The following is a 21145-nucleotide window of genomic DNA, read 5'->3' as shown; positions in this document are numbered from 1 at the left end:
GGAGGAGAGCCTGCGTGGAGGCCTCCTTGTAATTTTCCCCCTGAGATTCCCCCATTTACTGCAGTCGCTGATGTTAAGGTGGACACCAGGAATTTTGAACCAGTTGATTTTTTTCAATTATATATTACTGAGGCCATCCTACAGGATATGGTCCTCTACACAAATTTATACGCCGAGCAATACCTTGCCCATAATCCCCTACCTAGGTATGCTCGAGCGCAGGCATGGCATCCCACTGACATTGCTGAAATGAAAAAGTTCTTGGGACTCACTTTAGCTATGGGTCTCATAAAAGCAAATTCCTTGGAGTCCTACTGGGATACCACTACTGTGTTGTCTATCCCTGTTTTTTCTGCCACCATGCCGAGAAACCGGTATCAGCTACTGCTCCGGTTTCTGCATTTCAATAACAATGCAACGGCTGTACCCCCTGATGTGCCCGGCCATGACAGGCTGCATAAATTGAGGCCCCTTATAAATAGCCTGTCTGAGCGGTGTGGAGAAGTGTATACCCCTTCCCAAAACATTTGTATAGATGAGTCACTTCTCCTCTTCAAAGGGCGCATCACATTTCGGCAGTACATCCCAAGCAAGCGTGCCCGCTATGGGATCAAATTTTACAAACTGTGCGAAAGCATTACGGGGTACACCAGCTATTTCATGATTTATGAAGGCAAGGACTCCAAATTAGACCCCCCTGGTTGTCCCCTTGATTTGACTGTCAGTGGCAAAATTGTATGGGAGCTCATCTCTCCACTTTTGGGCCAAGGTTACCACTTATATGTGGATAACTTTTACACTAGTATCCCCCTGTTCACTGCCCTATATTGCTTAGATACCCCAGCCTGTGGCACTATAAATTGTACCCGAAAGGGACTGCCCAGGGATCTGGTCAGCAAAAAACTTAATCGTGGAGAAGTTTATGCCCTCAGAAATGATGAGCTCCTTGCCATAAATTATTATGACACAAAAAATGTATTCATGCTGACGACAATCCACGATGAGTCAGTAACTGTGGTACAGAGAGTTGGTAGGCCCCCTAAAACAAAACCTCTCTGTTGCAGGGAATACAGCAGGTACATGGGTGGCATTGACAGAACTGATCAACTCCAACATTACTACAACGCCACTCGAAAAACTAAGGCCTGGTACAAAAAAGTTGGTATATACTTAATTCAATTGGCCCTTCGAAATTCATACGTTGTATATAAGGCAGCAGTACCATGCCGCAAATTATCCTACTATAAATACCAGCTGCAGATAATCCCTGCCCTGTTGTTTAGTGGCGTAGAGGAGACAGAGCCTGAGATGCCCCCCAGTGACAATGTGGCCCGATTGATTGGGAAGCACTTTATTGATACGCTTCCACCCACACCTGGAAAAGTGTTTGCCCAAAAAGCTTGCAGAGTGTGCCGTAAAAGGGGTATAAGACGAGATACACGGTACTACTGCCCTAAGTGCCCTCGCAACCCTGGGTTATGTCTCAAACAATGTTTTGAGATATACCATACTCGGCTGCACTATTGAAAGGGTAATAAATTGTTGTGCACTGATAGAATTTATTATAATTGGCATCCCGCTTTGTGCAAAATTAATATAATAGCCTTTTGGTTTATGTATTCAGGTCAGATTTTTTTTTTAGGTTTTATGTCGTGGTTAGTTTGGGTGTTTCCTTACCTAAAATGTTATGTTAGGTTATGTATAGCCAACTGAGGTGTTGCGTGACGGACTGGGCCCCTAAAAATTTGTGGTGCGTGATGATCATGATGTTTCATCTTGCCTGCGGATGATTTCATCTCCCCTGCTGATGCCACAAGGTTTTTTTTTTACTGACACCTCATAAGCTACCCTTTCAGGGCAGTTGCTACGGCTATATGTATTTCTGGGTGACATTTTAGGTTTTACTAGTGTACAGGGCAGTACTAGTGTTTCAGGGCAGTTGCTAAAGCTATATGTATTTCTGGGTGACATTTTAGGTTTTACTAGTGTACAGTATTAGGTCTCCATGGAATATTTTTTTTATTATTTTTGCACAGTTAGGGTCTTTGTTTGCAGTAGTGAAAAGAAAGTTCTAGTTTGTTGGTAGATGGGAGTTAACATTTCAACACTTATGCTAATTGTAGTCTTTCTCCCTATTATGAGTAATAGTACTGTTCTGATGGCATAGCTCTTTTGGTTGGAGAGAAACTGGCGAATTCACAACTCATTAGCTCAGCTTTCAATGCAGATATTTAGGCCTTTATTTTGGGCAATATATATTTTGTTCTTGGTGCAGGCATTCAGCTTTTTTCAGAATTGGGGTGCTATGCAATTTATGTAATAGATTACGGCACTGTGTAATGGGGGGCACTGTGTAATGGGGGGCACTGTGTATGGGGGCAATTGAAGGCACTGTGTATGGGGCAAATTGGGGGTACTGTGTATGGGGGCAATTGGGGGCACTGTGTATGGGGGTACTGTGTATGGGGGTATTGACTATGGGGGCAATGTGTATGGGGGGTACTGTCTATGGGTGCATTGTGTATGGGGGGGCAAAACTGGTACATAGTTATAACTCACTTATAACTGACTGCCTTATCTTATTTTTATTAGATAGTACAGTATGAGGGTATAGCACATTTGCGTCTGATCCCGCCATTTCAACTATATATAAGGAGTATTTTTTCTTTTTTCAAAAATGGGGTGTGGAAATTGGGGCCACAAAAGTGGGCACACACAAAAAATTGGCGCGCTGTGCATACCAAATCTTTTTGTCCCTCTTTTCATTTTTCAAATGTTGAGAGGTATGCTTTAGCTAATGCCAGGGCTGAACTAGGGGTAGGTAGAAGAGGCACCTGCCTAGGGTGCAACAATTGGGGGTAGCCAGGCAGAAACCTCTCCTGCCTAACCCTAGCCCGCGCTCCCTTCTCTTGCCCCCGCCGGTTGTCATTACTCGGTGGGGGCAATGACTCCCTTTCACCACCTCCCCGCATCACCCGAAGATTCGCAGGAATACAGATGAAGCTATACAGTCAAAAGATGTTCAACTAAACAGATAAAGGTAAATAGAATATATTTTGGGGCTAAATTGGGCAGGTTTTTTTAGTTGTTATTGCAATTTCGGGGAGAAATCTAACTTTGGATCTTTTTTTTCTTTATTTCAGGCCAAATTGCAAACTTCTACGGAGAACTGCGTCCACAATTCTGCATGCAGGAAAGCAAGAATGGCGCTGCTGAATAACCACAGGTGTGCACTTTCAGAAAACATATAGTTTGTGGGGGTATTTCACAGGTAAGGGGGTGTTTAGACTGAAAAGCTGCATGGTGTGCACTTAGAGCGCAGCTCCAAACTTTCGAGCTGAAATTGCTCTTATGTATTGCCCCTGTTTTGGGCTGTTTGGAGGCCGTGGCTTTAGGTGCACCCATGCATGTGGGGTATCATTTTGTTCAGGACAAGTTGCAGATTGATGTTTTAGTGGTTTTATTTCGTTGTTATGGCAATTTCGGGGAGAAATCTAACTTTGGATCATTTTTTTTCTTTATTTCAGGCCAAATCGCAAACTTCTACGGAGAACTGCGTCCACAATTCTGCATGCAGGAAAGCAAGAATGGCGCTGCTGAATAGCCACAGGTGTGCACTTTCAGAAAACATATAGTTTGTGGGGGTATTTCACAGGTAAGGGGGTGTTTAGACTGAAAAGCTGCATGGTGTGCACTTAGAGCGCAGCTCCAAACTTTCGAGCTGAAATTGCTCTTATGTATTGCCCCTGTTTTGGGCTGTTTGGAGGCCGTGGCTTTAGGTGCACCCATGAATGTGGGGTATCGTTTTACTCGGGATAACTTTTTCTTTTACAACCTGCCTTCATTTGAAAATTTTCATTAGTGTTTTATTCTCAAATTTACTTTGGACTTCGTTACTGTGATAGTGTTTCAGAAATTTTTTTTTTTTAAAAATATGGCATATGTTTTTACGCTATCTGTACGACAGGAGCTACATTTAGAGCAAAAACTACACCACAACTAAAAATATAGAGGTGTGCGGTTTCTAAAAATGTGTGACTTATGGGGGTCTTCCATTTCTGTCATAAGATATGCCATGTTAAAATAGAGATGGCCTTTTCACTTTTATTTCGATGTAAAATTGCGCAAAATGCTGTTTTATTATTGTGGTGTCTTCTGGGCAAGAAAAGTGGGTTACCAATACATATTTGGTATTGTTGGATTCAGTAGAATCGGGGCTTTTAGAAACAGTAAAATTTTTGTAAGTTAATGTAATCGTTCTTGGAAAAAAAACACAAAATAAAAATACTTTTTTCTTTATTTCACTTTTTTTTAACATATTTCACTCAAAAAATGTGTTAAATCTCCAGAAAAAGTACAAAATTTTATTACAATGTTCAATCCCAATTCGTTCCGGAAAAAACGATATATAACATGCTTTATTTCATGTAGGTTTTCCTGTCAAGAAACCGAAGCAAATGTAATGAGTGCAAAATGTCTAAAAACAGCTTGGCAGTAGATGTTCACTTTTGGGACAAATCGGCTGGCAGTGAAAGGGTTAAACCATTTACCTTGCACACGAAACAAAGACTGAAGCGGAGTGCCACCCTTGGGTTGATATATAATTGTAAAATATATGTTATTTGTTGCAATTTGCCAGTAGTTTTTAGCTGGTGGCCAATTGATCCATACATTAAATTGGTGTCCATGAACAGATCCACTGATATAACCTCCATTTCTACAAAAATGGCATGAGGAATCAATGCTGTTCACTTGAATACAATTACATGTTTCTTCTAGAAGTTTAATGTTATGAATTATATTTCCATAGCATTTTCAAATCTGGACAATATCCCTGAGGTGAAAGTTCAATATTGGGCCGAAGAAAAGAAAATATACCACACACTAGAAATTTCTGGGCACTTAAAGGAGAAGGAAAGGCTAAGAAAGAGTTAATCTCAAGCTGCAGGCATACCTCAGTTCTCTCAATAGTGCCCTTAAATCTCCCCATATTTTACCTGTTCAGATGATCAGAAGCCAAACCGCAAGAAAAAACACTGAGCTGTGCAAAGAAAGTTCCCATAATGCCTCACTCCTGCACCGAGACCCAAACCAAGTGTACATGCTCAATTAGTTAGACTATGAGTCAGCTTCCTGCTGATTGGCTCAGATCCACATTCCTAAGGGGGGGGAGTGAGTTCTTGAGGGAGGGGGGAGCAGGAGAGGGGAGAGAGCTGCGTGTCTCTGGCACAGGAAAACAGGAAATCTTTTGACAGAGAAGTCAGTGCAGCGTTTCTGTGAGTGCTTGTGGCTGTATTTACATTTGACCTTTCTGATAAAGCTTACTTAGTTTTTACCTTTACTTTTCCTTTAAATGATATGACCTTAAATATATGTTGAGAATGTATTACAAAAAACAACGCTTTTATTGGTTTTACAGCATAGCAAAAATAATACAGTTAAAATATTAATTAGAAATGATGTGCTATTTAAGGAACTGTTCAGTGCATTTTGCCCATAAGTTTTCCCATGCCTGTAATATAAAAGATAAAGTATATCTCCAAACCTCAGCATTCCCTAACAATATTGCACTATAATGGAAAATGAATTAGAAAAATGTTGATTCTAATGTCTTTTGTACAAGGGGGTTCAAAAATAGAAAATTAGTGTTCTCTACTGATTAGGTACTAATTTAAAAATTAACAGCACAGCTAAAAATTTTATGCAAAGCAAATTTGCTTGCATTTGTTGTACATAAAGGAAACTGACAGGTTCAAACTATACATAGGGGCCTATTTATTAAAGTACGACAGGTACGAATTACAAAAAAATCATATCTTATGCGACTTTTTCGTATAATTGCACGGCTTTTTCGTATTTTGTACTTTGTGACAAAACTTACGCGACAAAATTGTATTGTCGCGCCGAGTACGAAAGTTTCAGATTCATTCAAGCTTTGGTATCGTGACTTTCCTTGGGCCAGGTTGGAGCTGCAGAGTGCCATTGAGTCCTATAGGAGGCTTCCGAAATCATGCACTGGTTCAAAGTCAGAAAGGTTTTCCTGCCATTTACAATCATTCGATACGAAAATTTTGTTACTTTCGGATCGCCAATATGATATTATTGTGACTATTCTAAATTTTTCGTAAGCATTTTCGTGATATTTGTGATCATCAGAAATTATCGTATTTAATCCGAATTTTTCCCAATTTGGGATTCGAACTCGTACTTTGATGAATAGACCCCATAGAGTATGCATGTCAAAATAAATAACATAAATAATATTTTTACTTAATAAGTAAATTAATTAATATTACCAATATTATCAACCTGCGCCCTGATATGTGCATTATTCAGGTGCGCAAGTTAGAATTCTCCAGATGGCACATGACTTAGTAAGGCCATGTACTTACTGTATGTTGTTCCACTGTCCACTATATTTATGTAATATGTAAATGGGCACTAAGGAGCACAGTATCAAACAGCTGATCATTAGATGTAACCTGCTGATAAGTTATTAGACCACAAGCAAATATATAAAATTAAATTACTTCAAAGACTTCTATTTAATAATGTGTTTTGTTTAATTTTTGTACATATCCTAATTCTTCACTGGTGTTGTCTTCAGTTGTACTGATGTATGTATGTATGTATATCTTTATTTATAAAGCGCTACTTATGTAAATATATATAAATACAAAATATAATAATAAATACAGCAGCAATAAGTTGAGTCGAGGACACAAGAGGAAGGAGGTCCCTGCCCTGTAGAGCTTACAATCTATATGGGAGGGGTAACTAACAGACACAAATAGGCAAATATAAGCGCTGTAGGTCACAGTGGGTGACATTACAATACAGGTATAGGACCCATTATCCAGAATGCTCGGGACCAAGGGTATTCCGGATAAGGGGTCTTTCCGTAATTTGGATCTCAATACCTTAAGTCTACTAAAAAATCAATAAAACATTAATTAAACCCAATAGGATTGTTTTGCATCCAATAAGGATTAATTATATCTTAGTTGGAATCAATTACAAGGTTCTGTTTTATTTCTACATAGAAAAAGGAAATCAGTTTTAAAATTCTGAATTATTTGATTAAAATGGAGTCTATGGGAGATGGGCATTCCGTAATTCTGAGCTTTCTGGATAATGGGTTTCCGGATAAGGGGTCCGATACTGTAAATGCCAGTTCCCAGATCAGGTGCTGGGTGAGTGCTCCAAAAGGTAGTCTTTAACCTTAATTTTAAAAAGACTGGGGGAGGATTCTCTCCGGAGGAAATCAGGGAGGGCATTCCAAATGTAGGGGGCAGCCAGGCAGAAAGGTTTAAGGCGGGAAACCGCAGTAGTAGTGGGGGGCGCAACCAAACGATTGCTCTGCGAGGAACGAAGGAGTCGGCCGGGAACATACGGAGACACAAGGGACGAGATGTAGTGAGGAGCAGAGGAATGGAGGGCCTTGAAGGTTAGGAGAAGAAGTTTGTAGGATATTCTTTGTTTAATAGGAAGCCACGATAAAGCCTTTAGCAGGGGAAGGGCCTGAACTCTCCTGGATGAGAGGAGGAGAATTCTGGCAGCAGTGTTTAATATAGACTGTAGGGGGGAAAGATGGGAGTTAAGGAGGCCGGTTAATAACAGGTTGCAGTAGTCCAGTCGTGACAGGATGAGAGCATGCATGAGCAGCTTAGCTGTTGCAGTAGAAAGAAAGGGACGAATTTTGGCAATATTGCGTAAGAAAAAGTGACAGGTTTTGACAGTGGCGTTAATGTGGTTAGAAAAGGAGAGACTGGAGTCAAAGATCACCCCCAAACAACGCGCCGAATCGACGGGGTTGATGAGGGTGCCATCAATAGAGATAGAAAAGGGGGGGGTAGGACCAGGCTTAGGCGGAAAGATCATTAGTTCAGTTTTTGTTAGGTTGAGTTTGAGGTGGCGTTGGTTCATCCAGTTAGAGATGGCCAGGAGGCAGTTAGAGATTTGAGTCTCAGTTTCAGCTGTTAATGAAGGGGTCGACAGATAAATTTGGATATCATCAGCATACAGATGGTATTTGAAGCCAAATGAATGGATAAGATCTCCCAAAGACAGCGTGAAGAGGGAGAACAACAACGGCCCAAGTACAGAGCCTTGAGGTACCCCCACATTAAGAGGAACTGGAGATGAAGTTTTATTAGCATAGGAGACAGTGAATGAACGGTTAGAGAGATAAGAAGAGATCCAGGATGCAGCCTGACTGCGGAGACCAATCGAATGCAGAATTTGCATCAGGAGGGAGTGGTCGACCGTATCAAACGCAGCCGATAGATCTAGGAGGATTAGTATGGAAAAGTGACCTTTGGCTTTGGCAACCTGAAGATCATTTGTAACTCTGCACAACGCTGTCTCAGTAGAGTGCGCAGGCCGAAAACCAGATTGCAGGGGGTACTCATAATGACAAATACTTGCTAATTCACTGCCTGCCTTAGGCGCAATGTCATTCCAAAGGAAACCTTACCATACAGTACTTATGGATAATATTCTAGATATTGGGACAGGTGGGATACATTATGTTTCTATACATTATCTTAGTACAAGAATAATGTCTCGTCATGAGATTTGGTTTCAAAGATGATATATTCATATTGTTTATATTGTTACTGTGTCATGATTGATTATAGATTGATTGATTCATTAATTTTATTGTAATACACTGGTAGTGTTTGAATCAGAATAGAGGGAAACTTCCATGTCAATCTAGGTCTATTTGGAAATAATGAATAGCTTCACATATAATACCATTTATAATGGCATTTATCGTGTTTAGGTATGATTGTTGGTTTTCCTGATTATATGTTATTATTAATAGCGTTTATATCGTTTTGTCATAAAATCATTGATGTTATCATGTCTTCATGGTGGTGTTTAACCACTAACCTCCATTATCAATATCTGTCTATCAGTAAAGATGAAGAGGTTGGTGTGTTTTAGTGTTCCCTGATGCTCTTTTGCAGCCTTGTTACGGGGTATTATAATATTATCTCATGTGATATTATTAACGCCAAGTGATAGTGTTTTATCATGATAATAGGTTTTAACTGATGTCATACAACTGACAACTTGCTGTTGTGTTTTTATTGCATCGTAACCCACTAGTAGGGCTTGATCCAAAATACAGGATAACCTTCATTACAAAAGACAAAGGGACAAAGATATTTGGGTGTCTTCTGATGGCCATTTGAGGTCATGGACTTTTATAGTATATATATAGTCACATTTTCTGAATTTTTCTTTTTTAGGAGTTTCACAAAATTTTTCAGCAAAGCGAAATGGGACGTTACTATTGTTTGCCTGTTTTGGGGTATGACTATAGACAACATACCACACTTGCTTATAATTGATTTCTATTTAAGGGGCAGTTCACTTCACATGTAGCTTTAAGTAAATCTGACTCCATGTTCAATGCCTTTCCAGGCTAAAGTTTAGAGCGGTGATGCATAGGGAGTTTTGTTGCCCACATGAAATCCTGAGATACAAAAGGTTTGCCTTTCCTCTGAAATTAATTTAATTTGCTGCATGCAAGTCAGTAAAAGCACATAGGAAAACAAAAAACAGTGTCAGTTTTCATGTTATTACAAGCTTTCACTGGCACACTCCTGGGAATAAAAATACAAAGCACTGGAAGAGCATCTTGGGCTATAATAAAGATTACTGACCACACCAAATAGGATACTTCTTTACATGCAAAAGTCCGCCTTATTCTACAGCTATAAAGTTGCACCTCTTTCTGCCTACCCAGCCCTTTGCATATTTTTCTCTACTAAATTCCAGAGGAGTTGTTCCCAAGCATTTTCTTTTCTCTTTAATGGCTCACAAAGTCACTGTTGTAAATACTTGATACTCACACTTGATACTCTCTGCTCTTTTTCTGCCCAAGGCCATGCTGTTGTGTCTGTTTTCATACCACCTCAAACTAGGGCCCCTGTTAGCAGCCAAGGATTTCTAGCCAGTACTAGCTACAGGACGTTAGATCCTCAAACCAGTTATATATAGTATCCAAAGAGTATAGAGCCCATACACCTCACAAACTGATATCTAAATTCATATAAGATATGGCTTGCCCTGAAGTCACCCGTGGGAGTGAGATTGTTGGCTTTCTCTGAACAGAAACAAAATATTTTGTTCTTAGATGCTACTTTACAATAATAGGTTTATGATACCACCATATTTACTACAGTATACTTTCTTACTTTGTGTTTTTTTGATTTGATATGATTTATATGTGTAGGGGAGCTGTGTATTCTTGTCTCTCCTCTGTGCTGTTACTGTGTAAGGAGGAGGAGCCCCCACCCCCTGTGTGAGCTGACAGGAAGGAAGTAAGAGGAGAGGGTGCTGCTGGGAACGAGGAAGCAGATAGACAAGCAAGGTGTTGGTAGCTCAAACAGTGCTCTGTATAATAAAGTAATTGGGAATTCTCCCCAGTGGCAGAAAGCGCGCTCTCTTAGGGTGCGGAAGGAAAGGGGGTCCTGTACAGGGCTCTGAAGAACAAAGCGTGCTCTTCTCAGGGCACGGAAAGCCAAAGGGAGTTCTAAGACTCTGAAGCACTTGCCACATAAGTGGGGGATTCCCCTCAGCAGTTCAGAAAGTACTACCTACTGTATGTTATGTGAGTGAGGTTGCCCCTGGCTGGCAGGCTGTATCTATCTCTGCTAATTTAAAGGTATAGCGTCCTGCCAATAAATCCATCAACCTTTCCTGTGTTTGTGTGTTGTGGATCAAAGAAGTTTCCCAGGGAGGGGTACCGCAGTCCAACCTGTCCTGACCCTGGGTGGAGGCACGCCATTATCAGTGTACCTGCCCTTCCATACAGCGGAGGCTCAGGGCTCCTGTAGCGCCACACGCAGGTGAATGCGTGCTAGATCTCATGCAGTAGCAAAAGAGGGCTACATTTGGAGGCACTGCTGAGATCGAAGCAGAAATCACTGCAGATATGCCATTAATAACGCCAACCCAGGTCTATGAATGGGCCCTAAAGGAAAAGGTGAACCCAGACCATGTATTTGCCATTGATCGTGTACCACCTGAAGTTACACTGGAAATGTTAGAGAGTAACCTGTCTAAATACAGACATTTGGAGGGTGCACATCTGATAGCAGATGAGGGATCAACCATGGACGGTTATGCGGTCCTGCTTTTCAAAGTGAGTGATCCACTAAATTCAGAAGTGGGGCCATATGCTGTGTTCCCTGCGGGTGATTTATCGGTAGGGTGCCCCCTGGTGTACCCCCAGGCTGTTGTTGCCCCCTGGAAAGTTGAAGCACCCAGTCCAGATGCAGGCTACACCAGTAGAAAAAGGAGGCGTCACTACCCTGCAATGTGCAGCACACAGTAAAGCAAGAACCGCTTGTAACTGAGACCAGTGAAGCTAAGGATGTCAGCATTTCAGAGCATCCCTTGACTGACGCAATAACCCAAATGACAGAGGCATTGGCTCAGGGCTTGCAGCTGAGCCACTATAAAAAGCTAAAGACATTTTCAGGCACAGAGCCGGTTCCTACAGGGGAAGAGGGGTTTGAGACATGGAAGGAATCTGCACTACAAGCGTTAGATGAGTGGGCCTGCTCAGAACAAACCAAGAGGCAGCGAATTATGGAGCATGTCCGTCCCCCTGCAGCTAGTATTGTGTTAAATTTTAAAGCCAGTCACAAAGATTACAATGCTATGGACATAATTGATATCCTCACTTCAGCATATGGGAAGCATGAGGACCCTGACCAGTTATTGGCTGACTTTAAACAGATGAGACAGAAGTCTTCTGAGGATGTATCTGCATTCACCCTCCGTCTAGAGAATATGCTGCGGAATCTCTTGTCAAAAAAAGTGATTACAGCAGAGGAAGTAGATACACTACGTCTAAAACAATTACTAAAGGGGATGTCCCCATTCTTCCCCATGTATTCCACGTTGCAGATACTCCTGAGGGATAAAAGGGATACCGGCTTTATTGACCTGATGAAAGTGATTAAGCAAGAGGAGGCAACCCTACGCTTTGCTGGTACCTCGCGGGTACCAAAGCAGAACCCCGCTTTACCTACCTCGAAGGATATTAAGCTAACTGGAAAGGGTGTACCATCAATAACCCCAATCCGGAAAAGGTTCCCATCAGAGTGGCATAAGGGGGTACCTGCCACTACCCCTACCAGTTGTTTCGGGTGTGGCCAGGAGGGGCATTTTGTTAAAGACTGTCCTGAGAAATTTTCCCCTAATGCAGTGCAGACAATGTCATGTGGGAAGCCAAGTAGCTACCCCAACAAGGTTACAAAACCCTCTGCGACAAAGGACAGAAACATGGTGGGCCCTAAGTCCTTGGTAGACATCCTGTTAGATGGGCAGCCAGTACAAGCTTTGTTTGATACCGGATCACAGGTCACAATAATCCACTATAGTTATTACCTGCAACATCTATCCCACAAACCTTTACAGCCCGCTAGAGGTTTAGAATTGTGGGGGCTGAATCAGCAGGCCTACCCCATACATGGATTGCTACAAGTGACTATAACCATGCCGAGGTGCCATGGTACACTGCCTCTGTCCCAGGAAGTTGATGCTGTGGTCTGCCCAGATACAGGAAACCCTAACGCTGCTCCCATCATTCTGGGAACAAATGTTAGTGAGGTACGGACTACCCTAAACCCTTCAGTCACTGTGACAAAAGCCCCTAGGTATTCTGACCATGGTCCAGAGGTTGTCTGCAACACCTTCACAGTTACTTACAAGTATGGGTTGTTACGCCATGTAGCTGGGCAAACTGTTGAGATTCCTCCGGGGTCCATTAGGACTGTGAGAGCACTAACTGATGTAAAACCTGAGATGATGAAAGGCTATAGATGTGTGCTGGTTGAAAGCCCCTCCGAGGCAGTGGTCCAGAATGGGTGGAAAGTTGTCCCAGAGAAGAAAGAGTGGGGCAAGAAAATACCTCTAGTTGCTCAAGTAACTGTTCAAAATATCTCTCCATATGCTGTAGTAATCCGGCCTAAACAGGAGTTGGCGTATTGCTACCCCGTTCATGAGGTTTCTGACCTTGCTGAGGTTCAGTCCACCCCAGTATCTGCTTCTGTATCAAACTTGGCATTTGATTTTGGGGATTCCCCTGTTTCTGAGGAGTGGAAGCAGAGGCTGAGTAACGGTTTACTAGAACGCAGACAAGTCTTTTCAACAGACGAAATGGATGTAGGGCGTGCTAAAAGTACCTAGCACACTATCCGCTTATCCGACTCCACTCCATTTAGGGAGCGGCCTAGGAGAGTCCCCCCCAAGGACCGGGAGGATCTCCAGCGCACCTTACAGGAAATGAAAAGGCGAGGAATTATTGCTGACAGTCGGAGCCCCTATGCTTCCCCTATAGTCATCGTGAGGAAAAAGGATGGCTCAATCCGGTTGTGCGTGGATTATCGTACTTTAAATAGACGCACTGTACCTGACCAGTACACTCTACCTCGAATTGAGGAGACTCTGGAAGCCCTTAATGGTAGCAAATGGTTCACTGTAATGGACTTACGCTCTGGCTATTACCAGGTACCTATGGCATCTGAGGATCAGGAAAAGACTGCATTTATATGCCCCTTGGGTTTTTACCAGTTCACAAGGATGCCCCAAGGTATTTGTGGGGCCCCAGCTACCTTTCAGAGACTTATGGAGAAGATGTTGGGAGACCTGTCACCCCGAGAGTGCCTGGTGTATCTGGATGATATCATTGTGTTTGGGACTACCCTAGAGGAGCATGAGCAGCGTCTGATGAATGTGATTGACCGATTAATAGCAGAAGGACTAAAACTGTCAATCGACAAATGTAAGTTTTGCCGCTCCTCAGTAACCTATGTAGGCCATGTGGTCTCTACAGAAGGAATAGGAACTGACCCGGCCAAGATTGAAGCGGTGGTAACCTGGCCCAAACCCCAAAATGTCACTGAGCTGAGATCATTTCTCGGGTTTTGTGGTTACTACAGGCGATTTGTAGAGGGGTATTCAAGAGTGGCCCACCCATTAAATGAATTGTTGAGGCTTTCTAATGTGCATGGTGAAGGGACAAAAAGAGATGCTAAAGCCCCTTTTGGTGATAAGTGGACTTCAGCCTGTGAAGAGGCCTTTGTTCAGTTAAAGAAAAGGCTGACAGAAGCCCCTGTATTGGCTTATGCAGATGCTCACAGACCATATGTCCTCCATGTTGATGCCAGTTATGAAGGGTTGGGAGGTGTCCTACACCAGAGGTACCCAGAAGGGCTGCGGCCAGTGGCCTATCTTAGTAGGAGTCTGGCACCCAGTGAAAAGAATTATCCTGTGCATAAACTGGAATTCCTGGCTCTTAAGTGGGCCATTGTGGACAAGTTGCATGACTTCTTATATGGAGTAGAGTTTGAAGTACGAACAGATAATAACCCTCTCACATATATTTTGACTACTGCTAAACTTGATGCCACAGGGCACCGTTGGTTAGCTGCACTGTCAAACTACTCTTTCACCCTCAAGTACAAACCAGGGCCTAGGAATATAGGAGCGGATGCTCTCTCTAGACGACCGGGTCTGCCTGCCCTGGAGGATGATGGGGAGTGGGAAGAGATACCCAGCATCGGTATGAAGGCCTACTGTGCTACAGCTGCTGTAGTGGATGACAAAGTGGCTTTTTCTGAGTTGAGGGTCGTAGATTCTGTTGGTGGAGGGCCGGAATCTGTACCACCTATGTACTGCTGTCCCATTTCTCTAGTAGGGGGAGAATCCAAGTTAATCAGTCACAAGGACATGGTTCAAAGCCAGAAAACTGATCCTGTGATAGGGCACCTGTGGAGAGCGGTTAACAGCAGAAATCCTGCTTTGCTCAAGAAGAGTTTGCCAGGAGGGTATGAATTTTTCCAACGTGACTGGGGGAAGTTCTGTGTGGAACAAGGACTGTTATACCGGTTGATACCATATCATAATCACCCTGGGAGGCGGCAATTAGTGTTGCCCCTTAAATTCAGGAACATGGTGTTAAGGAGTCTGCATGATCACCATGGACATCTTGGAATGGAGAAGACTTACGGGCTGGTCCAAGACCGCTTTTTCTGGCCTAAAATGAGAGATGCAGTTGCAAGTTACTGCAGGAAGTGCCTAAGGTGTCTGCAAAGGAAGACACTTCCGGTCCTCGCTGCCCCCATGGGTCACCTTAAAAGTTCAGAGCCCATGGACTTGGTGTGCATGGACTTTCTTTGTATTGAGAATGATTCGAGGGGCATCGGTAATGTTCTGGTAGTCACCGATCACTATACCAGGTACGCCCAAGCTTTCCCCACCAAGGACCAAAAAGCCTCCACAGTCGCTAAAGTACTATGGGAGAAGTTTTTCATTCACTACGGGTTGCCAAGTAGATTACATTCTGATCAAGGCAGAGACTTTGAGAGCCGTCTTATTAAAGAGCTTTTGCAACTGTTACATATTGAAAAGAGCCGAACTACTCCCTATCACCCCCAGGGAGATGCCCTTCCTGAGAGATTTAACCGGACATTGTTGGACATGCTAGGTACCCTGCCAGTGGAGGATAAAAAGAGCTGGAGCAAGCATGTGGAGGCTATGGTGCATGCTTATAACAGTACTCGGCATGATAGCACTGGTTTCTCTCCATACTTCTTGATGTTTGGGAGGGAGCCAAGGTTGCCCCTTGATGTCCAGCTGGGTGTATCTACAGATGGAGTGAGTCATCGGGACCACTTTCAGTACGTTTCCCGATTGAGGGAAGGCTTGACTACTGCCTATCGTTTGGCTGAAGAGAATGTTAGCAAGTTGAATGCCAATAACAAAAGGAGGTATGATCATAAAGTCAAGTACAGAGAGTTACTTCCAGGTGACAAAGTGTTACTAAGGAATTTAGGAGTGCCTGGGAAGCATAAGCTGGCTGACCGTTGGAGAAATGAACTATTCGATGTGGTGAGCAAGCTGCCTGGGATTCCGGTGTACAAGATAAAGGGACCAGAGGGTCGAGTAAAAGCCTGGCATAGAAATCACTTACTCCCTGTATCTCAAGCAAGTGATGTTTCTACAGGTATTGACATTGAGGAAGGTCAAATGGAGGGTACTTCTGACTTCCCCAACGCCACGGAAATCCCACCTACGGTTCAACAGACCCCTATGGATGCTCAAATGCCTGAACCTGATGAGGGTGGCAATGATGTAACTCCTTCTGAGGACTGGCCTATTCCTGTCAGGGATAATTTGAATCCTGCATCCCCGGAGTTTGTACCAAGGTCTGAGACAAACCAGAGGTTGTTGCTTAGTGATGGAAACCCTTCTAATGAGGATTCAGCTAGAGGACTCCCCCCGAGAGAGGTGAGACGGGGTGCACGAGTTCGGCAGCCCCCACCTGTACTGACTTATGATACACTGGGAAATCCTTCTTATGTACCACATGCTGGACTTTACCATGCCTGGGTAGGGGCGGTGTCCAATCTGGTAAATATGCTGCCGGTGTTTGCACCACCAGGACTATACTATTATTGATTCAGTTTATGAAATGTGCCTTGGTAAGTATAAGGTTGAGTATGTTGCATGCAGTTCCTTTTCAGCTAGTGGTTATGTAAATAGGCACTGTGAGCTAAAGCAGGCCAGAAGATTTTGTATGCTTCATGTTATTGCATTACTTGGTTATGTTTTTTTTTATTGTTTGTCAGCCAGGAGGTGACAGTTTTTAAGCAGGGGGAGAATGTAGGGGAGCTGTGTATTCTTGTCTCTCCTCTGTGCTGTTACTGTGTAAGGAGGAGGAGCCCCCACCCCCTGTGTGAGCTGACAGGAAGGAAGTAAGAGGAGAGGGTGCTGCTGGGAACGAGGAAGCAGATAGACAAGCAAGGTGTTGGTAGCTCAAACAGTGCTCTGTATAATAAAGTAATTGGGAATCCTCCCCAGTGGCAGAAAGCGCGCTCTCTTAGGGTGCGGAAGGAAAGGGGGTCCTGTACAGGGCTCTGAAGAACAAAGCGTGCTCTTCTCAGGGCACGGAAAGCCAAAGGGAGTTCTAAGACTCTGAAGCACTTGCCACATAAGTGGGGGATTCCCCTCAGCAGTTCAGAAAGTACTACCTACTGTATGTTATGTGAGTGAGGTTGCCCCTGGCTGGCAGGCTGTATCTATCTCTGCTAATTTAAAGGTATAGCGTCCTGCCAATAAATCCATCAACCTTTCCTGTGTTTGTGTGTTGTGGATCAGAGAAGTTTCCCAGGGAGGGGTACCGCAGTCCAACCTGTCCTGACCCTGGGTGGAGGCACGCCATTATCAGTGTACCTGCCCTTCCATACAGCGGAGGCTCAGGGCTCCTGTAGCGCCACACGCAGGTGAATGCGTGCTAGATCTCATGCAGTAGCAAAAGAGGGCTACATATGCAGACATATGTTCATGCCCAGTTCTTCATCTTAACATACAGAGAAAGTGATTACTGATTCTAATACTATATATTATGTAGAACTTTACTACTTATCCGTGCCAATTTTATGTACATTCCATAACATGAAATGACACATACAAATGTGCTGTATCCTTGACCATTACTAAAGTTGCATAAAGTTCAGTGATTACAAGGGACTGGATTAAAGCATCAGTGTATCACATAAAGCAACATTTGTTTTTTAATGGGCCTGGCTAACTGTTTAAAGTGTTTATGGGGTCACATAGAAGAAAATATTTGGCTCTTCTCTTACATTACATTAAATACAGTCCTAAGCCTCTAAATCTTTTTTGTGAGGATATTATATAATTTAGCAGCTAAATTGCCAAATTAAAATCAATCAACTGCAAGATGAATTCAGTTTACAAACCCTTTTAATATTACAGAATTTAGCCAGCAATGTGTGCACTGATGTGTCCCTCACTGAATTTATCCTCTTATTTCAGCCCTGTGTCTTTTGAGTTTGATGTGCCTGGTCTTGGTAGATCCATGATGCATATTAAAAGTAGATTTCTGAGAAACAGAAACAGCTAATTTGATGAGATGGGAGTGACAGCACTCCGTAATGAAAAGCTACATCAGCAAATCGGTGCTCTCTAGCCCTTTACATATTTGTTAAACTGACAGAGAATTACTATTTTGTCACCTGTTGTGATATTGATTGTAAAAATAATAGAGGCGCTTGTTGGCTAACTGCAGCCTATTTGCAAATGCAAGTCATAACATTTCTGGAAATAGCCCCTCCTGTTTCAATTAGAACACATTTAGCCAGTTCATTTATTTGTACATAAATGTTTAACACCTGCAGTGAATAAAAAAGGAGAAAGAAAGGTCTCCAATAGAAATATCTGGTTTATCTCTTTCCCCCCTTTTCTAATGTCTGAAATGTATCTGAATTCCTACTCTCTTTGGATATTTTGAAAGAACAATTATGGGATCTTAAGTAAACTTAGCTTTTATTTTGCCTCATGACTAATAATATACAACTGAGGGTTTGGGGCCCTTTCATTTGCTTCACAAGAGAAAATATTTAAATTAATGATTGTTTCTGAATGTATTTTATACTATGTCATGCCATTCTTAAAGGAGAAAGAAAGGTTAAAACTAAGCAAGCTTTCCTTAGAGTGAACCACCCCTTTAAAAATGAGGGAAGATTCTGATGACAAATGGATAAATGTTTGCTTCTTTATATGTTCCTTAGTTGTATACAAAGAAACAACACATAGATTGTTATTTAATAAGGTGTCTGGTCTGCTTCTTGCTATACTTCAAGATGGTGTCAAGCCTGCTCTATCCACCAGTGATTCACTTTTACTTAGGATCATTCATTTTGTAATTTCTTTTCTTTTTCACAATAAGCACATATTAACCATTTTGTTCAATAGCTTGAAGGTTTGTTTCACACAAACTTCTGATGATTATACAGTGTCAGTAATGTCAAATACATGTTTTGGGAAGCTTCTTGTGGTCCAGTTTGGAGACTATTACTGTAATTGCATTACATTAGAGCTTAAAATATTTAGACCTATGTATCTTTTCTCAGACATCTTTTTGGAGGAACTTTTCTTCACAAGTATCTCATGCATACAGTATATCCTGTTCAATAAGCTTCAAAGAACCTAAATTGTCTCTTTGAAGTTGGCCCTTAAACCCCTTTGACTTGGTGCTTAAATCAAAGTCAGCAACACCTTTGCCTGTTTCTCTTAACTGGGCATATTATTTATACTTTCAAGCTAAGTGAGGTAGATTTTATTGAAAACAAATTGGTAAATGATTTATTTTTGTATTAAAAATTGCAACAGAAAAAAAGAATGCTCTTAGAAAGCAAACAGTATTAAAACTAAATAGCAGTGAGACTTGGCACATAGCAGAATCACTTCAATTAACAGTGTATAACACATTTTTACAGGCCTTTTATCAAGTTTGTTACAAACTAGAATGAGAAAAGCAATCTACACAACAAAAAGTAATCGAAAAATTAAAAGTCCATAGTGGTCGGCCACTATGACAATAGTGTCAGTGAGCATATCATAGCTTTTATTGGCAATTCTATTTTTTGTGACATTAATTCTTGTGCAAAATACTGAGATTACGCTGAGATTTTTTAAGTAAACATAAAGGAGAAGGAAAGCGCCCCATGTTTTTTTCTTTACTATTCCCAAAACTGCAAAAAGCCCACGCTCCCTAACCTGAATCATTAGGACTCCAAATGGGCATGCACAATTGTTTCTTGGCTATCCCTTCCTAGCTGTAAAATATTCACTGCACATGCATATTACCTTGGTCTACGAAGGGAGGGGGAGCGGATGAAGCGCTGGCTATCCCAAAACTTAACTAGTTACAAACATGATAACATGATAACATGTTTTCTTGTGTTATCTTGTGCTATCTCCCTGCTGTGTCAAGGAAAAAAAGCCTTCTTAGGCTGTAATTCCGTTTTCAGACAGCCTGGAAAGTAACGTGAACGTGCACAGTAGGGGGTCCGCTTTGACACCAGGCTTCTCCTGCCTTCTGGAATGTGGTGCTTAATAGAGTGATTAATAGTGATGGGCAAAATATTTCGCCAGGCATGGATTTGTGGCGAATTTCCGTGTTTCGACACTGGCAGATTGTTTTGCGAAATGGATGAAAACATTTGCCGCAGAAAAATTTGCTGTGCGTCCAAAAATTGTCGCAAGAATAGTGACACATCCAAAAATTGTTGTAAGAATAGTGGCAGGCATTAAAAGAATAGTTGCATGGCCAAAATTGTCGTAAGAATAGTCGCAGGCGTCAAAAGAATAGTTGCACGGCCAAAACTGTTGCAAGAATAGTTGCGCATTCAAAAATTGTCGCAAGAATAGTCGCGGGCGTCAAAAGAATAGTCAATTTTTTTCCGTGCGACATGTTCGCCGTTTTGTGAATTTTTTGCCGTTTTGCAAATCTTTCGAAAGATTTGCAAATTTATTGGCGAAGCGAAACAGGACAGATTCGCTCATCAGTAGTGATTAAGATGACCACCCTGGTAAAAACAAATAGAGCACTAGTCTCTGCTGTGGGTAATTACACTCTGAGCACTGCATCAACCTAGGTGCAGACACATGGAGCCAATTTTGGTGCTTAACTTACAACCACATCAACTGATTAAAGAATTATTACATAGTTACATAGGGTTGAAAAAAGAACAGAGTCCATCAAGTTCAACCCTTCCAAGTAAACCCAGCACACAAAACCTATACTTACCAATCTATACTATCACATACATAAACTATATATACAACCACTAATACTAACTGTAGATATTAGTATCACAATAGCCTTGGATACCCTATTAGTATAAGGGGAATAAAAAAAATTCTTAATGCCTCTCTGCTGATTATGGGATAAGTGAGACATGTCTGGTTTATAAAAAATGCCTGTTCAATAGCTATACCACAAAGTCATGAAAAAATGTCAATCAATGGCAGGATCAGACTCCTCAACAGCAGTGATGGTAGTTTCAAAAGAAAACTTTATGTATTGAAAATACTTTCAAATGAGTTGTGTAGAAAATACAAATCCACAGAAATGGCTGTCTACACAATAAATTCAAACATAGACAAAAACAGCCAAGTAAAAATAATATCATCAGCTTCTATCCTTACTTTTAGTAAATTGAAAAAAGACAATTTTTAAGAAAAATAATTTGCAGCACTGTATAGCCTATTAAGAATAATTTAGATGATTAAACAAAATGTGGCTCAGTGT

At 41.9% G+C, this 21145-nt stretch overlaps 1 protein-coding gene across 1 annotated transcript; it reads left to right on the top strand.

Moving 5' to 3' along the window:
• Positions 1–13226: 13226 nt before the first annotated feature.
• On the top strand, positions 13227–16485 carry LOC105947845 (retrovirus-related Pol polyprotein from transposon opus). Its single transcript, XM_012967242.3, has one exon. It carries the CDS (start codon positions 13309–13311, stop codon positions 16483–16485), a length of 3177 nt encoding a protein of 1058 aa, XP_012822696.2. The 5' UTR covers positions 13227–13308.
• The last annotated feature ends 4660 nt before the right edge of the window (positions 16486–21145 follow it).

Source organism: Xenopus tropicalis, chromosome 7 (assembly GCF_000004195.4).
Source record: "Xenopus tropicalis strain Nigerian chromosome 7, UCB_Xtro_10.0, whole genome shotgun sequence".
Taxonomy (NCBI): Eukaryota; Metazoa; Chordata; class Amphibia; order Anura; family Pipidae; genus Xenopus; species Xenopus tropicalis.
The sequence above is the reverse complement of the archived record's forward strand: the minus strand, read 5'-3'. Positions and strand labels throughout refer to the sequence as shown.